The following is a 20,425-nucleotide window of genomic DNA, read 5'->3' as shown; positions in this document are numbered from 1 at the left end:
AAGATCTGGCGATGAGTGGAGTGTAGACCAGGTTCTTGTAGGGGTTGAAGGTGATTGCAGAACGAGGAACAGGTGTGGTGATGATAAATAGGAAACCGGTGAGTAGAGCCGCGCCCGCGTCATCGTCGGAGACGAGCGCGCCGTTCTTGTCTTTGCGCACGGGCCGATGTGCTGGGCATGTCGGGATCCGACTCTTCGTCACCGGAGAGGGAGGAGACTGCCGAGTCCGCGGAGCTGGCCGGAGACGGGGAACGCCCGGTAGTGGGGGGAAACTCCGGAGAGTCAGAGCGTTGTATGCCTGGGCCGATGCGACGTGCGGTAGAGCGCGTAGGACGCCCCGAGCGCGCAGCGGGCCCAGAGGGGAGAGAGGGAGGCGGTTGTGGAGGCGAGGGCATGCGAGCCGTAACAGGGAGAGGAAGAGGAGGCGGAAGAGTCTGGCATGTCAGGTGTGTGTGTTTGATCCTCCCACAGCCACAGATCCACCAGCAGCACCGCGTCAGACATCCCCTAGAGGCCCGGAGGAGACTCCTCCATTCACCTCCTCCTCCTGACCACACACCTCCTCCTCCTGACCATACACCTCCTCCTCCTCCTCCTGACCATACACCTCCTCCTCCTGACCACATCCCTCCTCCTCCTCCTTCTGACCACACACCTCCTCCTCCTGACCACACACCTCCTCCTCCTCCTCCTCCTGACCACACACCTCCTCCTCCTGACCACACACCTCCTCCTCCTCCTCCTGACCATACACCTCCTCCTCCTCCTCCTGACCATACACCTCCTCCTCCTCCTGACCATACACCTCCTCCTCCTGACCACACACCTCCTCCTCCTCCTCCTGACCACATCCCTCCTCCTCCTCCTTCTGACCACACACCTCCTCCTCCTCCTGACCATACACCTCCTCATCCTCCTCCTGACCACACACCTCCTCCTCCTGACCATACACCTCCTCCTCCTCCTCCTGACCACACACCTCCTCCTCCTCCTGACCATACCCTCCTCCTCCTCCTCCTGACCATACACCTCCTCCTCCTCCTGACCACACACCTCCTCCTCCTCCTGACCATACACCTCCTCCTCCTGACCACACACCTCCTCCTCCTCCTCCTGACCATACACCTCCTCCTCCTCCTCCTGACCATACACCTCTTCCTCCTCCTCCTCCTGACCACACACCTCCTCCTCCTCCTGACCATACACCTCCTCCTCCTCCTCCTGACCATACACCTCCTCCTCCTCCTCTTCCTGACCACACACCTCCTCCCCAGATCCACCTCCATTGAGATGCTCAGAGCCTTGTCCGTCTCCCTCACACACACACACACACACACACACACACAAACACACACACACACACACAAACACACACACACACACACAGACACACTCTTTATCACGCTAAATCCTACTCCGCTGCGCATACATCATCGAAGGGTCTGATGTCACACTGGCACATTCAAGAACACGCTCAGCCATGTGAGACCTCGAACTCCGACACACGCACACACACACAGGCATACACACATGCACACACGCACAGGCATACACACATGCACACACACACAGGCATACACACACGCACACACACAAGCACACACACATACACACACACGCACACAAACACATATATATACACATACACACATACATACACACACACACACACACACACACACACACACACCCACATACACACAATATACAGACACACACACCTCCCCCCATTGCTTCCCTTCTTATAGGTCAGAAAACATCTGGCAAATTAAAAGTTTACTTTAAAATCCCGGTTTTAATTAACGAGACGTTTTACTAGATGAAAAATTAATCAAAAGAATACACAGACACACACACACACACACACACATATACACACTCAATCTGGCAAAAATGTGAAGGTTCTGTGTTGTTTATGGTGAGCCATCTGTGTGAACCCTGTGAAAAGTTGGAAATCCTCAACTCCCCCCCCCCCCCCCGTCTCTCTCCCTCGTAGAAACACTTTACAGTGAAAGTAGGATCGACTGACGCAGTCTGGGCCTAAAAGACAGAAACGCTGCGCCTTTCATCTGCCATGAGGACGAAGGTCGCTCGCTACATCTTTCATTTGCTTTTGGGTTTTTAGGGAACGCAGGCTTGGAGAGAAAATCAAATGCGAAGTCCCAACAATGTCCCAACAATGTCCCATCAATGTCCTAACAATGTCCCAACAATGTCCCAGCAATGTCCCAGCAATGTCCCATCAATGTCCCAACAATGTCCCAGCAATGTCCCAGCATTGTCCCAACAATGTCCCATCAATGTCCCAACAATGTCCCAGCAATGTCCCAGGGCCCGTTTCAAACTAATTAGACGGGAATGAACAGAGTGTTCAATGGGCTGAACACCCGCAACGGCACTTTGAGGTAATTCACTAGACAGAAGCGCTTACACACCGCCCACTCAAAACACACACACTCACACACGCAGGATGATCACAGACGCTCCTGATTGGACGGAAATACAACATGGCTGCATGAGGAGAACACAAGGAGAGGTTTGGGGCAGTGACCTTGGTGGAGAGACACAACTGATTAGTGATGTATTGATAATAGATGGATTGTTAAGTGATGTATTGATCATGGGTGTAATGATAAGTGATGTATTGATCATGGGTGTAATGATAAGTGATGTATTGATCATGGGTGTAATGATAAGTGATGTATTGATAATGGGTGTAATGATAAGTGATGTATTGATAATAGATGGATTGTTAAGTGATGTATTGAACGTAGGTTGATGGAGGTTTGTACTTGTATCCACTGGTTGGCCTTCCTCTCCACAGCGCTGGCAGGGTCCTCAGAGTACAGAATCCACACACTGGACAACAGCAGCCTGCGGGTCTCAGCTGGACACACACACATACACACAAATAAACACACACACGCGTGCACACACACATATATACAAATTAGCACACAGACACGATACACACAGGACCTCACAGTGAAACTGACCAGTAGACAGTGTAGTAAAGACATGCGTTGCGTATCGGTCATTCAGCCAAGTCTAATACACTAAACGTCCTGATCCTACTGCGGCAATCTTGGGTGAAGGTCAGACAGGGTCGGGTGCTCGATGCCTCACCGTCAGCCACGACGTAGCTGTTCCAGCACAGCCTCCCCAGGAACCGGCCCACGAGCGGCAGCCTCTGCAGGGCCTCACTGGTGGAGCTCTGGCAGGACACACATGCACACACACGCGCGCACACACACACGCGCGCGCACAAACACACACATACATACGCACGCACGCACACACACGCACGTACATACGCACGCGCACACACACACACACACACACACACACACACACACACACACACATTAGACTTAACACACACCTCTCGTAGGCTCTGGACCACAGAGTCAGGAGTCATGTTCACTCATATATAAATAAATATGTCAATAAATGTTGCCTAAATCCAGACACATGCAGTATGGGCTATAGTCCCCTGGGCTTTAGTGACCTTGCAGTACCCCACCTGAAGGAACCTCCAACCTGAAACAACCTAGATCCCAAAAAGTGGAGGTTCCAATTAGTAGTGAGAGATTCTGACCAGAGCAGGTCAAGGTCAACTTCAGGACCCGACACCCCAAGAGCCCGGTGGCTGTCCACTTCAACAGACTGAACCATCCTGTATCATCACTGAGGTATGTAGGGATAGAAAAGGTTAATCTTCCCCGTAGGGGAGGAGATATCCACACTCTGTTACTACAGCGGGAGACATTTTGGATCTACGCCCTCCGCACTCGCCAACCTGGAGGCCTCAATGAGGATTATGATGTAGTTCCCTTCCTCTAGAACTAACCCCTCTATCTTCTCGTGTGCTCCATAAAACAGGCGATGAAGAACGACAAGTCCCTGGACCTCCAGGCGAACAGCATGACCACTTATTGTGAATGTGAATAGAGGAACAGCATGGTCGATTGTGAATGTGATTAACTAATATCATCTAATATCAGAGTCATTTCTCACATTACCTTGTGAAGTGTATAGAAAACCTTATCTGTACTGTTAACTAATGCATACACCAGTCCTAAATGTTTGCACACTGAACCATTCAAATTTGTACATAGTTGCACTATGAACTTTGACCCCTAGGGGTGACCTTGAAAACACGTGGTGTCAATTAGGGGAACCCTATTTAAGGGGCTGGGGCAGTGACAAACATCACCTGATGAAGACCAACACGGGTCCAAACGTTGTCACCTTTTACCTAATAAATAGCCCTGTGGAGTAGCTGTGTGCGGACCTCAACCTTACTTTATCAAAGGTCAACTTCAGGCCTCAAAAGCCAGTGAAAACAAGTGCTTTTTAAGCTGAGACTTAAAGAGCCCTAGGTTCTGTGCGTGTCTAATGTGTGGAGGGAGGCTGTTCCAGAGCTTTGGACCCGCCACCGCAAAAGCTTGGTCACCCTTGGTCTTACTGTAAGTCTCGATCTAGGGACTGTTAAAAGAGTCTCGGAGGAGGACCTCAGGGTTCGAGATGTCGCACAAACTTGAATCAGTTCAGATATTGGGGGGCCAAACCATGTAGAGCCTTAAAAATACACATTAGGATTTTAAAATCAATCCTGAAGCGAACAGGAAGCCAGTGGAGGGAGGCCAGCACCCGTGTGATGTGGTCCCGCTTCTTGGTTCCAGTCAGGAGGCGTGCAGCAGCATTCTGGACCAATTGCAGGCGCCTCAGTGACCGCTGGTCAAGGCCCACATACAAGGCATTACAGTAGTCCAATCTCGAAGAAATAAAAGCATGGATGACTGTCTCAAGGTCCTTAGGAGAGAGGTACGGTTTCAGTTTGGATAAGAGCCTCAGCTGGAAAAAAGAGCCTTTAACCACAGCATCTTCACCTGTTCAGCCAAATGTGGGACAGACATCCGCTGTCGTCCGAGGGCAACAAATCTCCCCAGCAGCTGTGGGTGGCTGGACAGCTTCTGAATATGGAGCAGATACCCAATGAGGTAAGAGTGGCCATGCAAAAATAGTTTAACAGATGCCTACTCAACTTCTTTTGTTGTCAGATGTACAGTGATGGTGGGGATTTGCATCCCCATTTCAAGATGCATGTTTTAGATATTTTTTAAAGGGTAGGACATGTCTCCATGGAGCGCCCTAATTATAATTTCTCTGTAATTGTTTTGGATTAGATGGATTTCCCCACTTGGGGAATCGACTGGAATGGGCCAGCTCCATCCCTGCTGCAGTCACACATCGACCCCTTCCGGATGAGTGAAGTCTATGGAGTAGACATTTACCTGGAGGCTTATATAGCTGAACACTCAGGTGAGATGTAAGGCTATTGAACCACTCCCAGGTTGCCTCTTCAGACATGAATCACTATCTAGCAAGCTGACACTGTGTTTCTCTCGGTGGCGGCGGTATAGCTCAGGAGGTAGAGCGGGTCGTTCAGTGATCTTAGGGTCGGTGGTTCGAATCCCGGCTCCTCCTGACTACCGGTCGAAGTGTCCTTGGGCAAGACACTGAACCCCAAATTGCTCCCAATGAGCAGGCAAGCGCCTTGCATGGCAGCTGCCTCCATTGGTGTGTGAATGGCGCTCCGGGCCAGTGTAACAACTGGATGGGGAGCGTGTTACAAATGCAGTACCTATACCTATACCTCTCCACAGACCAGTCTGGACAATCTGTATAGACATCAATTAGGACTGGAACATACCTCTTTATGCATAATACTAAATAAAACTAGCATTGCTGATTGGATGTCTCTAGTTTCTTCAAATCGTATACAGAGACAACTTGTTTACTGACAATGCGTTTGCTTTTTTATTTACCATGTAACAGTGAGGATCCAAGTAGATTTGTGAGCAAGAGACACGTTTTCCAACACTTTTTAGATGTCACCCCTGCCCGCAATAAAAATTCAGCAACAAGTTGTGGCAGTGTTGTCTTTATACCACATCGCAATGATATCAGCTACACTAGCTCTGCTTACATGGCACACATTATCCAAGCTGTGTTATTTGTTGTGATGGACTTGGATAGATAATTGTGTTTTTCTGGCAAACCAGTCGTTGAAATGCTACAGTGTGATCATGGGTACCTTCCTTCATTACTAAGCGTTATTATACTATGTGACATAGTGTTAATATGTCTTTGACATAAACAAATGATAAGAAATGACATGTTCTACAATCTCTACTATTGCAATGCATCAGTCTGTGTAAAGCTGGCTGATGGTGTCGAGGTCCTGGCTACTAGCTGCCTATCGCCTCCCTCGGTGCTCACTCCAGCTCAGCTCCTCCCAGCAGGTAGAGTGGAGTAGAGTAGAGTGTTTTCCACGACAGAAAACAAACTGCAATTCTCCTTCCTCCTCTGGGCTTGTTCCCTTAGGGTCATCACTTCTCCGACGCTGCAGCTGGATAGTACTTCCCTGAGCCATGACCATGAGGTTGTTGGAGTCAAATCTGAAGGCTGGTACACAGTCCATCTATAACATCAAAAACAATCTGTAGTTGGACCCAACAAGCACTGTGATAATAGCACCCCAAGTCATTACTGCAGAGCGTTCATGCACATGTATATGGCTAGTAATGTAAATGGGAGATAGTTACAAAACCTCTACTCTCGAATACAGCATATGGAAAATAATAATGTACCTCCATATTGCAATAGACACTTTATAACATTTACAAACCATTAAGGCTAGAGGGAATAACGCGCTCCTCTCTGATCACAGGCATACACTATAACGTTAATAATGGAGGCTGGTGCTGAATGAGTAACGTTACTGCACAGGGAATACAGACGTGATTTTAATAGCACCTACTTACAGGCAAACTTGGCAGGCCTGAGTTTGACCGCGTTCAATACACCGGTCTTCTCTAGCCAAACTGTTAAGTAATGGAGCTAGCTAGATACAGCTACATAATATACCGAGTTGAATTCGCATAACGTGACCATCTAACGTTACCCACACTCTTGGTAGACACTTCGCTAGCCTAGGCAATGATGTAACGTTAGCTGGGAAGCTAGCTAGCTTGCAGTAAAAGCCAATACATCTAAACAAAAAAACTAATTGATTTGGCATACCATCTACCCACAAAGCATGGTCTTGTCATCTAACCATGCAGATATTAATATTTTTAGCGCTATATTTACCATAGTCGTCTTCATTCTCTGAAGCGATGTATCGAAGTCATTCATTAAGCGAGTCGAAACATAGACACAAACACACACACACACACACACACATACATACACGCACTTCTCAAGAGTCAAAACAGCAGCAACACATTCGGTGACGTCACGCGGAAGTACGGTGGATACTGCGCTTGCGCAAGCAGTTTCACATAGAGATGCGCTGGTTGGAGCGAACGTGTATGTATGTATGTATGTATGTATGTATGTGTGTATGTATGTATGTATGTAGGCTGTTAGATCTCATACATACACACATACACACACACACACACACACACATACACACATGGTCTTGTAATGTGTGAACAAGCAACCCTTCGTGGTACATGTGACAGACACACAGACACACATACACGCACCACTGAGCTCACAACTTACAACGCAAACACTCGGTCACGTGAGCTCCCCCATTCACTTAAAGCGCGATCGAACTACCGCGCATGTGCGCATGTTTTGTAGTGAGCTGCGCTGGTTAACGCGAACGTGTGTGTATGTATGTATGCATACATACACGTTGTAAGTAAGCTTTGAACAAACAACCAAAATGGCACTTTTCACACCCCATAACGCGGAAGTACGGTGGCTACCGCGCTTGCGCAAGCAGTTTCACATACAGCTGCGCTGGTTGGAGCGAACCTGTATGTATGTATGTATGTAGGCTATGTGTAACTGACTGTGTTGTCTCTCCTCATGGGACTTGTATTTTTGTGTCTCAACATGTTTATTATTACAGCAGTGTTCTGTGTTACTGTCCTCATTGGCAGCTATTTACTTCAGGTGCAGTATTCTGCATGGCCCTCTCTCCGGTCCTGCTATGAGGGAAACATTACACCTTGTTGCATTTACTGCAGTTGAAGGCAACCGCCTTCCATTTTATGACTTTTCATTGTTATAGTTCAGAACATACTCACGCAGAGGTGAGACAGGTGGGACCTGATCATATTCGTACAGGGCTGTGTTGATTTTCCCTATATAGTGTTCCTAAGACTTATTATTATTATTGTTGTTATTATGAATAATAACAATACAAATATTATTGTCATCATCACTGGAACACATTACATGAACATTTCTGACAGTAAAAGCTGATCTGTAACTTTGCTTAGTCAAGTCAAACTTTATTTATATAGTGCATTTCATACACAGAGCAACGATGCGCAACCCCTCGGTAGGTAGGCTAACCCCTCGGTATCTCAAGTTACAAACCTGTCAAACACAGATGTCTCTGCCACCCAAGGTACTTCATCAGACCTGGCCACACTGCAGACCTATTTTAATATGCCCACGATACCTCCAGAGGTAATGTGATATGCAAGGTCATGGTTAGAGGAAGATACTGTTTAACACCCATGTCTCCATAGGGAGGATGTGGTATGCAAAGTCATGGTTGATATGGACAGACTTTGTCTAAACTTTTGTTAGGCTGGCAGGCCTAACTTGTGTAACTCTTTGTCACAATAGGGCTGATGTATCATTCCAGTATAGATATTAGGCGAGAGGGGGTAGGGAATGAGACTCACGGATTTGCAGTGAACTAACAATAAGGTTGAAATCATGATGATTCATGTTAAGGATGAAATGCCATATGTAGTTATGTTAGAACTCCATATTTAGTAGAAGTGGTGATGATTGGTTGAATTTGCTGTATGGTAAATGGGTGGAGACAGGTAGGACTACAGATTAGAATAAAAGTTCTTAACACATAGAGGGTAGTTGGAATTTTAACGGACAGCCGACCTGATTAAATGGAGTTCCCCAGCACTGCCTCAGGACGCCAGAAAATTGAAGGAGACTGAATTTTTGCCTTTTTAACAGCTGAGCAAGTTTTGGGTTGAGATGATATGACCTCGATGCCTGCATGGTAGAGGGGTATCAGACCGCCAGCCTGGGCGTCCTGGGGCACGTCTGATACTGGGCACAGCCCTCTGGAACCTGGGAGAGCAGAAGCAGGAGTCTGTTTCCCCTGTGAGCAAAGACATATTACCGAACGGGCCTACCAGGCCCATGGGTCCAAGAGCTCAGGGGGCCCTTCGCATTTCTTGTTGTATCTTTAAAGGGCTTAGTCATTCAAGCAGGCCTTCGGCCATCTATAACGCCTTGCTGCTCGCAATGTTGTTGTTTTATCTGTTCTGTGTCGTTTTAATCTTGTCTCGTGTTGTATTGCCATTTTAATTTATTACTGTAAAGCACTCTGTGCATCCGTGCTGTGAAGAGCGCTATATAAATAAAGCTTACTTACTTACTTACTCATGTCAATAACACAGCCCCAAAAATCCTGCTGAAAAACTGAAGCCACAAGTCACAAGAAAGAAACCATCATGATACCTTTTAAGTGAGTGTTTATCTATAGAACTTTAGATGGGCTGAGTACTCATGGGCTTCAATTATTTTGGGAGAAATCCAAAAACCAAGTCCTCCGCACAGAGTTGAGGTCCCTCGAGTCAAAGCTGAGTTGGGTAAAGCTTCTTTTATTGTGAGTTTTCGATAAATGACGTGGGTGGGGGGCCCTTTATGTGTCTGTGCCCAGGGGCCCATCATTTCATTATCCGTCTATGCATGTGAGCGTGAGGAGCTACTAGCTGAAATCATGTTGAGCACTCAAGCAAACTGCATTAGATAGAAGGATGACCCCTGCCACTCATCATGAGACTAGACGCTGTAAGAAAAATGCACAATACCTCTTCTAAGTTTCCCATTCCCAAGCATATTATCTCAAGCATGTAGTAGACAATCATAGCAGCTTATCAAACTACAGTGTGGCTGGTGGAGTGCAGTGCTCCCTGTAGGAGTTAGGTGTTGAAGGTTTGTAGCCACAACAAAAAACAGACTCTTGAAGGGGATGGCAGTTCAATGTTTGGCGTTCCAACAAGCCATTAGGTAGCTGTCACAAGTTGCTGAAAGGAGGAGCAGCTAGCTTTGGAGGAAGAGGAATGACCCATAGTGGGCTGCAAAGTTACAAACAAGATGGGTAAAAGCAGAAAGGGGTAAACCTGGGATGACAGGGGTTGCAATACATCCCTCTTGAGGTATCGTAGGCATATTAAAATAGGTCTGCAGTGTGGCCAGGTCTGATAAAGTACCTTGGGTGGCAGACATCTGTGTTTGACAGGTTCGTAACTTGAGACACTGAGGGGTTGCCTGTGTATGAAATGCGCTATATAAATAAAGTTTGACTTGACTAAGCAAAGTTAAAGATCAGCTTTTACTGTCAGAAATGTTCATGTAATGTGTTCCAGTGGTGATGACAATAATATGTTTTATTCTGTATCTGTATCTTTTTGGTTTTATGAGAGGAGGGGGAGGAGAGCGGAAATGATGATGATGATGTCAATGATGATGATGAGGAGGAGACGGAGGGGGAGGGAGACGGCGAGGAGGCGGGGCTGGAGGTCTCATCCCCGCAGGGGGAGCTGGAGGCAGTTCTCATCAGCCTCCTCCATGTGGACGATGGCGGAGACAGTGAAGGAGCGGCGCTTGTGGCAGAGTCATATCGGGGACGTAGTTGACCTGCAGGGTGTTTGTGGGACTGGGTCGGGTCCTAGAAGCGGACGCGGAAGATGTTCTTGGCTGTGGGGGGAGAGGAAGAGAAGAGTAGACAGGTCAATAAACCAGCCTCACTTAGATTAGGTTCAATAAACTTCATCTGATCCGATCTGTGTTGTGTGCTGTGTGTGTGTGTGTGTGTGTGTGTGTGTGTGTGTGTGTGTGTGCGCACGCGCTCTGCTCACCTGTCCGTTCTTGCTGCATAGCTGGTAGGCCTGGGTATCATTTAAAAAATTACGATACCAGTACCAACGATACTTTGAATTTCTATTTTTGCACTTTTTCCATTCCATAACCATCATGTGAATGGAAGCATTCAGTTGTGTAAAATGCCATCAATCCTCCCACATTCAAATAATTTTTACAAGAATACATTTTGAAAGTTTTTAAAAGAGTATCAAACTGAATTTATTACAATATAACTACTGACAGTGACTACACATTTTTTAGTCATCCGTGACCTTGCAGCTAATTAGTTAATAACGTTAGCCTAAACACATTTCGCTGCTACAGAAGTTAAAACTACCACTAAGTAACCAATGCACTACAGTAGGGTTGCTAATTCTAGCTAGATAGCTAGGTAGGTCATGGGTGAAATCTGCGTTTTTATGCATTTATTTTTACCATACGCCATAGGCTTGTAGTATAACCATACCTTTGAGCGTTTTGGTGGCATTACCTCAGCGTGCTAAACTGTGTCAACAACTCGCAGTTGCAGTCGATTTCACCAGACGGATTGTAGCTGTACACTTGGCTGGCTGTTAGGGTGGGTGTGTGTGTGTGTGTGTTTGTGTGTGTGTGTGTGTGTGTGTGTGTGTGTGTGTGTGTGTGTGCGTGCGTGCGTGTACCTGAGCGATACCGTACAAGACGCCTGCCTTTTAAAACATGCAGTGTCTTGGAGGCGAGCAGAAACACACGCTATCTGGCATATGCCCGTTTAATAGCGCTAAACAAACAGGGGCTGGCGGAGTCTGGGGGTCTGCATCTGATTGGCCCTTGGGCCATCAGCCATCCAATGGCTGGCCTTTGGTCCAGAGTTAAGCCACAGATGGACCAATCACAATAAGATTTAATGAGCTTATAAGCAATAGGCGGTAGGGTGGTGAGTCTAAGATGGCCGTCGTGTCATCATTTCAACTGACTGTACACACACACACACACACAGGCCTTTCAACCCTTCGCACAACACATGGTCTCATTTTAACATTTTAATTTAATGTGTGTGTGTGTGTGTGTGTGTGACACAACTATGGAGGAATGTCCATTTACAATAAGAACTTTATGAGTCTCTGTGGCTATTGAGACGTACAGTATCTGCCTCAGAGAATGAGCCAAATAATGATCACTCACTGCCAGTGCCAAACACGCATCAAAGGCACTGGCTCACACACTTGCACCAACCCTAATAACTGAGTCAGCTTTGAGATGCAGATCTATTCTCCACTTGAGACCTTCTCTCAGACATCAGAGGCAGAAACAGGTCCTTGTGGGTCTAACTACTGTAGATCATAAGACATGACTGAACTAGACCTACATTGAATAGTTCACACTGATAATCCATAGATGAAGACACAACGGTGTGTGCATCCTAGTGACCTGGGGATGACTAGACAGAACACACACACACACACACACACACACACACACACACACACACACACACACACACACACACACACACACACACACACACACACACACACACACACACACACAGCTTCCAGGGTCCTAACATAACATAAACGAGGAAATTCATATTAATTGGTGGAGTTTTTTATACCCTTGGGTAAATAAAGTCTTGAAGTAATCAGAGAGGAAAGTACTGCCGAGAAGTATTCTACTGAGAAGTATTCTACTGAGCCACTCGTTTACGAGCGCTCTGCCGGGAAAAATACTTCACTCCAATTAAGAGATTACTCTCTCTCCATCTTTCTCTCTCTCGCTTTCTCCACCACGGGCCTGACATACTCCACAGATGATGAAAACAGAAAAAGAGATTGATTGAGAGAGAGAGAGAGAGAGAGAGAGAGAGAGAGAGAGGAATAGAGAGATTAAATGCAAAATTCTGGAGGTATAAGCAGAAAGTGAGTTAGCATTGGTATTCTGGTGAGACAGCAGCAGCCCAAATAAAGACCCCTTTAAGAGGGAGTGGAGGATAGAGAGAAGGAGAGATAGAGAGATATGGGGAAAGAGACAATGAGAGAGACTGGAGAGAAGGAGAGAAAAAGAGAGAATGAGAAAGAGAGGAGCGATAGTGAGAGAGAGAACATACAACATCATAAAATCCATGGACACAAACAACAAGCGTTCCCAAGAGTGAGGGGTGAGACGGGGACCTGGCCAGGGAACCAGACCACCAGCCTCACTCTTCTACACACATCAATGACCTGGCCAGGGCACCAGAGCAGGCTGACCACCAGCCTCACTCTTCTACACACATCAATGACCTGGCCAGGGAACCAGACCACCAGCCTCACTCTTCTACACACATCAATGACCTGGCCAGGGCACCAGACCACCAGCCTCACTCTTCTACACACATCAGTGACCTGGCCAGGGCACCAGAGCAGGCTGACCACCAGCCTCACTCCTCCAGACTCCAGTGAAGCCCAGTATTTACGCTTTGCTGATGACGATGTGGTGCTCCTGTCCCCAGCCAAGGACGGCCTACAGCATACAGACGGGTGACGAAGGGAAAAATCCGAATAAATAAATGGAGACAAACATGCAGATGCTTCTACACGTGCACCATTTGATACAACTAAGAAATGAACATCCTCTGACACACGCAGAAAAAGGCTGAGCAGGCCTGGTTGACCTTGACTCTGGATCAAGATGGCAAGAGGAAAAGATCTAAATGACTTTGAAAGAAGGTTCATTATTGGGGCACGGATGGCAGGAGCGCCACAAAGACTGCTCAACCGGTTAACGTTTCAGTAGGAACAGTGACATCTGCATTTAGATCTATGGGAAGTAAACACGGTTGGAGACTGTGGTGGAAACCACACGTTCAATGACTGTGATTCTCCAGCATTAGTTTGATATGTAGGAAAAACTGAAGAGCAGCTCTTCCTCAGGGGGCTGAGAAGGAAGAACAGAAGAGCAGCTCTTCCTCAGGGGGCTGAGAAGGTCACTGCAGGGCGTGATCAGACAGTCAGCAGGAAGGGAGGGCTGCAGGGCATCAGCTGGACCATGACCAAGACCATGACCATGACCATGACCATGACCGAGACCAAGACCAAGACCAAGACCAAGACCAAGACCAAGACCAAGACCAAGACCAAGACCAAGACCAGAGCCAGGACCAGGACCAGGACCAAGACTAGAGCCAGGACCAGGACCAGGACCAGGACCAGGACCAAGACTAGAGCCAAGACCAGGACCAGGACCAGGACCAGGACCAGGACCAGGACCAGGAACAGGAACAGGAACAGGAACAGGAACAGGAACAGGACCAAGACTAGAGCCAAGACCAGGACCAGGACCAGGACCAAGACCAAGACTAGAGCCAAGACCAGGACCAGGACCAGGACCAGGAACAGGAACAGGACCATGACCATGACCATGACCATGACCAGGACCAGGACCAGGACCAGGACCAGGACCAGGACCAGGACCAGGACCAGGACCAGGACCAGGACCCATCTGGACACTGACAGAGCACACACAAAAATAAGCCTTCCTTGGCCTAAACATCAGCACCACAAGTAACTTCAACAAAGCACTGAGAAACTCAGGCAAGAAGGACATTTTATGCCCAACATACAATTTGAAATCCCAATGAAAAGCTGTCTAAAAATACTAGGCTCAGTTATAGAGCTCATCTATAGTTGTGAGGTGTGGGGTCCACTTACCAACCAACATTTTACAAAATGGAATAAACTTTGTATGCAGTGTCCAGCAAAATAAAAGCCTAAAAGAAAGCGACTTGGACACCTTCCATAGCAAAGCTCTCGCCTACTGGTACATAGGTGAATCTGGAAAGAAGTCTCCTAAAATGTGATTGGCTCAAATCAAGTATTGTAGGAACATGCATCTATACTTGAGCCAATACATTCGTGTAGTTTTAGTATTTTTGTTCCTTTGACTGGAAACTCAGATGTGCTACTGTGCCATGTTTTTTGGTAACCTACATTTTAATTTTTCAGTTTAGCACTGGTAAAATATTACATGACAGTATTTTAGCAGCTGGGAGCAGACAGGGTTTTTCCTGGCTCAGAATCGGTCTTTGGGGGGTGATGCGCACACAATTTTGGGGGGAAACCTCTGTTTTATGCCGAGTAGCCTACCAGCATATATAGGCTTACTGTATATTCTTTGCTGTCATTCTGACTGAGCTCACCTTTCACAATCGCAGGAAATCTCCCGACATGACACAAAATGGATATAAAGACAAAATGTTTCAAGATACTGATAACCTGTCTATTAATTATCTTGATAACTAGTGATCCAAGCCATGGACAATGCAAGAAAGAGGGATGGGCTGCACTTGAAACAAGCTATCAAACACATTTGGAGAGGATTTGAATTGCTATATTTATTCAATTTTTTTAGCATTTTGGCACTGGTGATTTTCCTTTGGCTCTGGCTAAATGCAGGAAAAACCCTGGTTCAGTGTCTCAAGGACACTTCAGCGCACAGCTGAGAGCTGAGATCGAACCGGGGACCTTGCGATTCCCAGCCGGCCGCTCTACCTCCCAAGCCATAGACAGACCGAGCTCTCAAGAGAAGACAGGCTATGCACTCACTGCACACAAACATGAGGAGCCCCAGCTGCCCCCTATAACCTCATCCCACCTACAGTAGATTACCCTCTAACCTCATCCCAACTACAGTAGATTACAAACATATTGAACTCAGGTCACACAGACACAGAGGTTTGGATCTGTATTTGTTGCTGGGTGAAATACCACTATGTGCAATCTCAGCAGCAAGATTTGCGATGATGCGATAAAAAAGGGCAAAAAAGGGCAAAAAAGGGCAACCAGTGGAGTGCAGCATGGGCCAACTCAGAACCCATTAGATTCTGGAGCGGATGCAAATCACGGGGCGGGTCCACGAGCTGCCTAACCATGGACGGCCATTCACCTCCATTCATTTTTTGGACTATAGGACTACGCGAAAACTACCATACTACATTTCATGAAACTCGCAGAGGTGTAGCATGGGCCAATTTAGAACCCATTCAATTTTGGAGCAGATCCAAATCATGGCCAGCCATTCACCTCCATTCATTTTTTGGACTTGGGGGGCGAAGTGAAACAGCCATACCTGGACATGGGAAGGTCACAGAGACACAGGGTTTGGACTGACATAAAGCTCTCGACCTAATGAATACAGCAATGCCAAACATGTCCTGCTCGCACACACGTGCGTGCGCACACAGAGCCACGAAATGCATTCATGGGCGGAGGTCTGTGCTCTCTGAGCACCATTTCTAGTTCATCTGTATATTTTTCCCTTGCCCTTCGTACTTACTTCATAACGTACCACTATTTGCACATTGTTCAACACTGTACGTAAGTAATATACATAGTATTTATTTAAAATTGTAACACCTCCATTTCTTCACAATTTGCACATAAAGTGCCATGTTAACATTTTATCATTTCTGTTGTTTTGATTTATATTTGTATGTTTCACTTGCTTTGGCAACGTAAACATGTTTCCCATGTCCAATAAAGCCCCTTTTAACTGAATTGAATTGACTTCAGAGAGAGAGAGAGAGAGAGAGAGAGAGAGAGAGAGAGAGAGCGAGAGAGAGAAAGAGAGATAGAGGGAGAGACGTGTCGGCTTCTAACACAGGGGCCTCAGTCACACCATCACGACCCCCCCTCCCCCCCCAACCCCACTCCACCTCTGCTGCCCCCTTCCTAAACCTGCTGTAGCTTATGCAGGGATACATTAGGTTAGCGCTGGCGCTCCCCTGATGGCTATTAGCTGGCTAACCCAATACAGCCCCGTTGCCCAGCTGGACTCACTGAGGCCCTGCATCAGCACAGAGCAACCTCTGTCTGGACGCTCCGCTGCTGTGAAGGGAAGGCTGTGTGTGTGTGTGTGTGTGTGTGTGTGTGTGTGTGTGTGTGTGTGTGTGTGTGTGTGTGTGTGTGCGTGTGCGTGTGCGTGTGTGTGAGTGTGAGTGTGAGTGTGAGCGTGAGCGTGAGCGTGAGCGTGAGTGTGAGTGAGAGAGAGAGAGAGAGAGAGAGAGAGTGAGTGCATGTGGGTGTATGTGTGTACGTTTACTTGGTGTGTGTTTGCTGTAGATTAGTGCTTCATTAATCAACTGAACGTTTAGCTGATCAGGTTAATTGATTAACTGGCCTAATTAGTTTGACTAGGCCAACCCTGGGAGTTCTGTCAGACTAGACTACCTGTTAAATAAGACCTTTGCTTGACATGAGAGCCCAGGGCAATACTGTCATAACCAAAATTACATATAAATAAATCACTCATCTAAACAGCGTGGGGGAATTCACCTAGGTGTGTTTGTGTGTGTGTGGGGGGGGGGGAGACGGGGCATTCATGTATATATATATATATATATATATATATATATATATATATATATATATATATATATACATATATATATATATATATGTGTGTGCGTGTATGAGTGCGCGGGGGGGCATTATATTATATATATATATATATATACGTGCGTGTGTGTGACTGTGTGTGTACTCACCATAGTGTTGATGTGTGTGAGGAGGGTGTGGAGGAAGGCCCTGAGTCTGCCCAGGTGGAGGCAGGTGTCTCTCTGGGTGTCTGGTCTCTCTGCGTGGCCCCACTCCTCAGCCTTCTCCAGCCAGAAGGACACATCCTGGGCATCCATGGGGGGGGCCCCTGCCCCTGGCTGGGGCTGGTCCTGGAGCCGGGACCGGGGGTGGGCTTGGGCCTGCTGCTGGAGCATGCTTCTAGGTCCAGGAGTGGGTCAGTCTAGGGAAATGGGAGAGATCCACATGAGGACCAGCCCAGCGAAGGAGAGAGACTGTCCCGGAACGGTAGAAGGTTGGCGGGGAGGGCAGAGAGCAGACAGGTGGGGCGGGGCCCAAGCGGGGACCAGGCTGGCTCATGTTGTTGTTCTGAAGCCACACTTGGACTCGTTCCCACATGGTGTCTCAACAGAGGGTGAGATCAAGCCGCCGCTTCCTCTATCATCCAGCCCTGCTGAGATATAAACACCACATTCTTCACCTTTTATGATGCCGGGGAGAAAGTTGGGGGGAGTCACCAGAGTGTGTGTGTGTGTGTGTGTATATGTGTGCCTGCGCACACTGCATATGTGCAGGTGTGCATGCATCTGGTGGTGTCTGTGTGTGCGTATTCATACCTCTGGGCGTGTGTGTGTGCGTGTGTGTGTGTGTGTGGGAGCTGGTGGGACTGTGTGTAGTAATTGTTGTTTTTACCAGTAATGACATGTCTGTGAGGGACACCACAGGGTTGTGTTTTTACAATCACCTTGTTCCAGCCGGCTTGTTTAATGTGGTGCCATCATCGCTGCTGGAAAGCCCCTATGGCTCCAGCATGTAAATGTAGAATCACTCGCTCAGGCTGAGAGGAAAGAGACCAAATTAGGAACAAACTCCTCTTGTTGACTTGTGATGGGAGACCAGCTTTCAGCGCACCGGTGGTGGAACATACAGAGCACTGAATACCCAACTAGCTCTCGCTCTCTCACACACAGAGGTCTAGTCACACTCAAACACAAACACACACACACACACACACCTCAGATGTTTGCGAACACACGTTTTGGAGCAGGAACGAGATGTGACTGGAGTAAATATTATTTTTGAAGATTTCTTAAGCTATGCTTGTGGACTTTGGAAGAGGGACAGTTTGCCGTTCGAATTATGAGAATGTTGACCTTATTTCAGGATAATCAAACCAGTCAAGCATCACTTCACCAATAAATGGTGGTTTTCTGTCATCCTGCCATCTAGCATGTTTAACACTAATGTACATACCATCTAGTATGTTTAACACGGATGTACATAACATCTAGCATGTTTAACACTGATGTACATAACATCTAGCATGTTTAACACGGATGTACATAACATCTAGTATGTTTAACACGGATGTACATACCATCTAGTATGTTTAACACGGATGTGTAGCCCCACTAACTAGCCTGTCCTCCAGGATGTGATTTATCCTTTGCAATAGAATAGAACAGAACAGGATGGAACACATCTGACCCATGGGGCTAAACGCTGAATGTGGACTGAATACAGACTAAAGAGTCAGTTCATTTTCAAATGTTCTGTTCTGTTTAAAGCAGCACCTCTGGTGTTGCTGTTGGATACAGAGCAGACCTAGTGTGGATGTTTCTCCAGTCACTTCTTTCCAGTTAGAAACAGTCTGTTCTGCTCTGTTACTGTAATGACATCAGACGGAAGCCTGATCCCTCTCTCACAGTTCTGATCAACACCTTTACAGTCAAGACACACTCCACATGCACTTAGGCAAGTCATGCTACGGAACGGACCACTTCTCTGGCCATCTTTAATGGTCTTTTGTTGGTCCCTGGGGTTGTATTCAACAGGCCTAACATGAACTGGATAGTTTTTGGATGGAGACGTAAGTTTCCAGAGGCGTGAGTAAGACAAAAGAGGATTGAGACACGGACAGTACCTACAAACTACCACAGGGTGTCGGTATTTCCTGCTCTCGAGTTGCGCTGTATCCTCCAGTGTAAAAAGTGAGACAGTCAACTTTGAATCTGTAACTAACTGCAGCATACAAGACATGGAAACGTATAACTTGTAAGTGGCTTGGCTAGCTAGTTATGACTATCTACAACACGATGTAATCACATGTCCACCTCACCGAGCTGGCATTTGACATTCTCATAACAGTGTCTAGCAGGTAGGTAGTGCTACTTTGTGCTAACGTTAGCTAGCATAATGTTAGCTAGTGTAAAAGTGAAGCCACACCAGAAAGCTAGTGCTGCTAACGTTAGTCGGTATGTTCACGTTACACAGTTGCATATTCAGAAAAACAGAACTTCCGTGATATTTACCTGTTGTCATCTTATGGCCAGTGTTATCTTGGGTTTTTCTCTCTTCTTCTTGGTTGTAGACATCTGAACTTCCCTCTTCCCCAGCGGAGACGGAAACGGACGTCCTCTATTGGCTGAGAGCGTCCCGCCGCGCCTCTTTGTGGGCTCTCGCGATATCTGGTCACATTGACATTAATTACATTACATTTTACATGAATTACAAATAATTTACATTACACTTTACATTTTAACATAATTAAAATAGAACATTTGTGATTGGGTTGTTATATAGGCTACATGAATGTACATTATTTACCAAGCCAAGGTGTAGCCTACTCCCAGTTGCCGTATAATTCTTCCTTTCTTTTTTGTAAATGCATTAGCCTATTTATCATAGGATGGGGAAATATGTTTAATTAAATGTGTATATGTATACTGTATACTGTTTATATGCAAAAAATGTAGTATCAGTTTAGGAAGAGCCTGGGTATAATAATAATAATAATAATAATAATAATAATAATAGTAATAATAATTAAATAATAATAATAATAATAATAATAAATCGATTTATTGAGCGCAATTCTCGAACTCAAAGCGCTTTACATAAAAAAATATCATAAAATATAATAAAATACAAAGAAAAAGAAACAAAATCTGTATTAGGGGTTTTTG

At 46.5% G+C, this 20,425-nt stretch overlaps 1 protein-coding gene across 2 annotated transcripts in view; it reads right to left on the bottom strand.

Annotated features, from left to right (window-relative positions):
- The window catches only part of fancc (FA complementation group C), a 47,869-nt gene extending 27,998 nt beyond the window's left edge, over positions 1–19,871 (bottom strand). Inside the window, exons 1-5 of one of the 2 annotated variants that reach the window (XM_084457694.1) lie at positions 19,772–19,871; positions 18,205–18,297; positions 17,432–17,682; positions 3,127–3,214; positions 2,793–2,887 (exon numbers count right to left, since the gene is read on the bottom strand). In XM_084457694.1, the coding sequence (XP_084313820.1) occupies positions 2,793–2,887; positions 3,127–3,214; positions 17,432–17,656 (408 nt within the window). In that variant the 5' untranslated portion in view covers positions 17,657–17,682; positions 18,205–18,297; positions 19,772–19,871. The remainder of the gene's footprint in view (positions 1–2,792; positions 2,888–3,126; positions 3,215–17,431; positions 17,683–18,204; positions 18,298–19,771) is intronic. The other variant, XM_084457695.1, reaches the window with a different exon arrangement.
- Between the last annotated feature and the right edge of the window lie 554 nt (positions 19,872–20,425).

Source organism: Borostomias antarcticus, assembly GCF_949987555.1.
Source record: "Borostomias antarcticus genome assembly, chromosome: 23".
Lineage (NCBI taxonomy): Eukaryota > Metazoa > Chordata > Actinopteri > Stomiiformes > Stomiidae > Borostomias > Borostomias antarcticus.
Note: the sequence above shows the minus strand (reverse complement) of the source record. Positions and strands in the feature narration are given on the sequence as shown.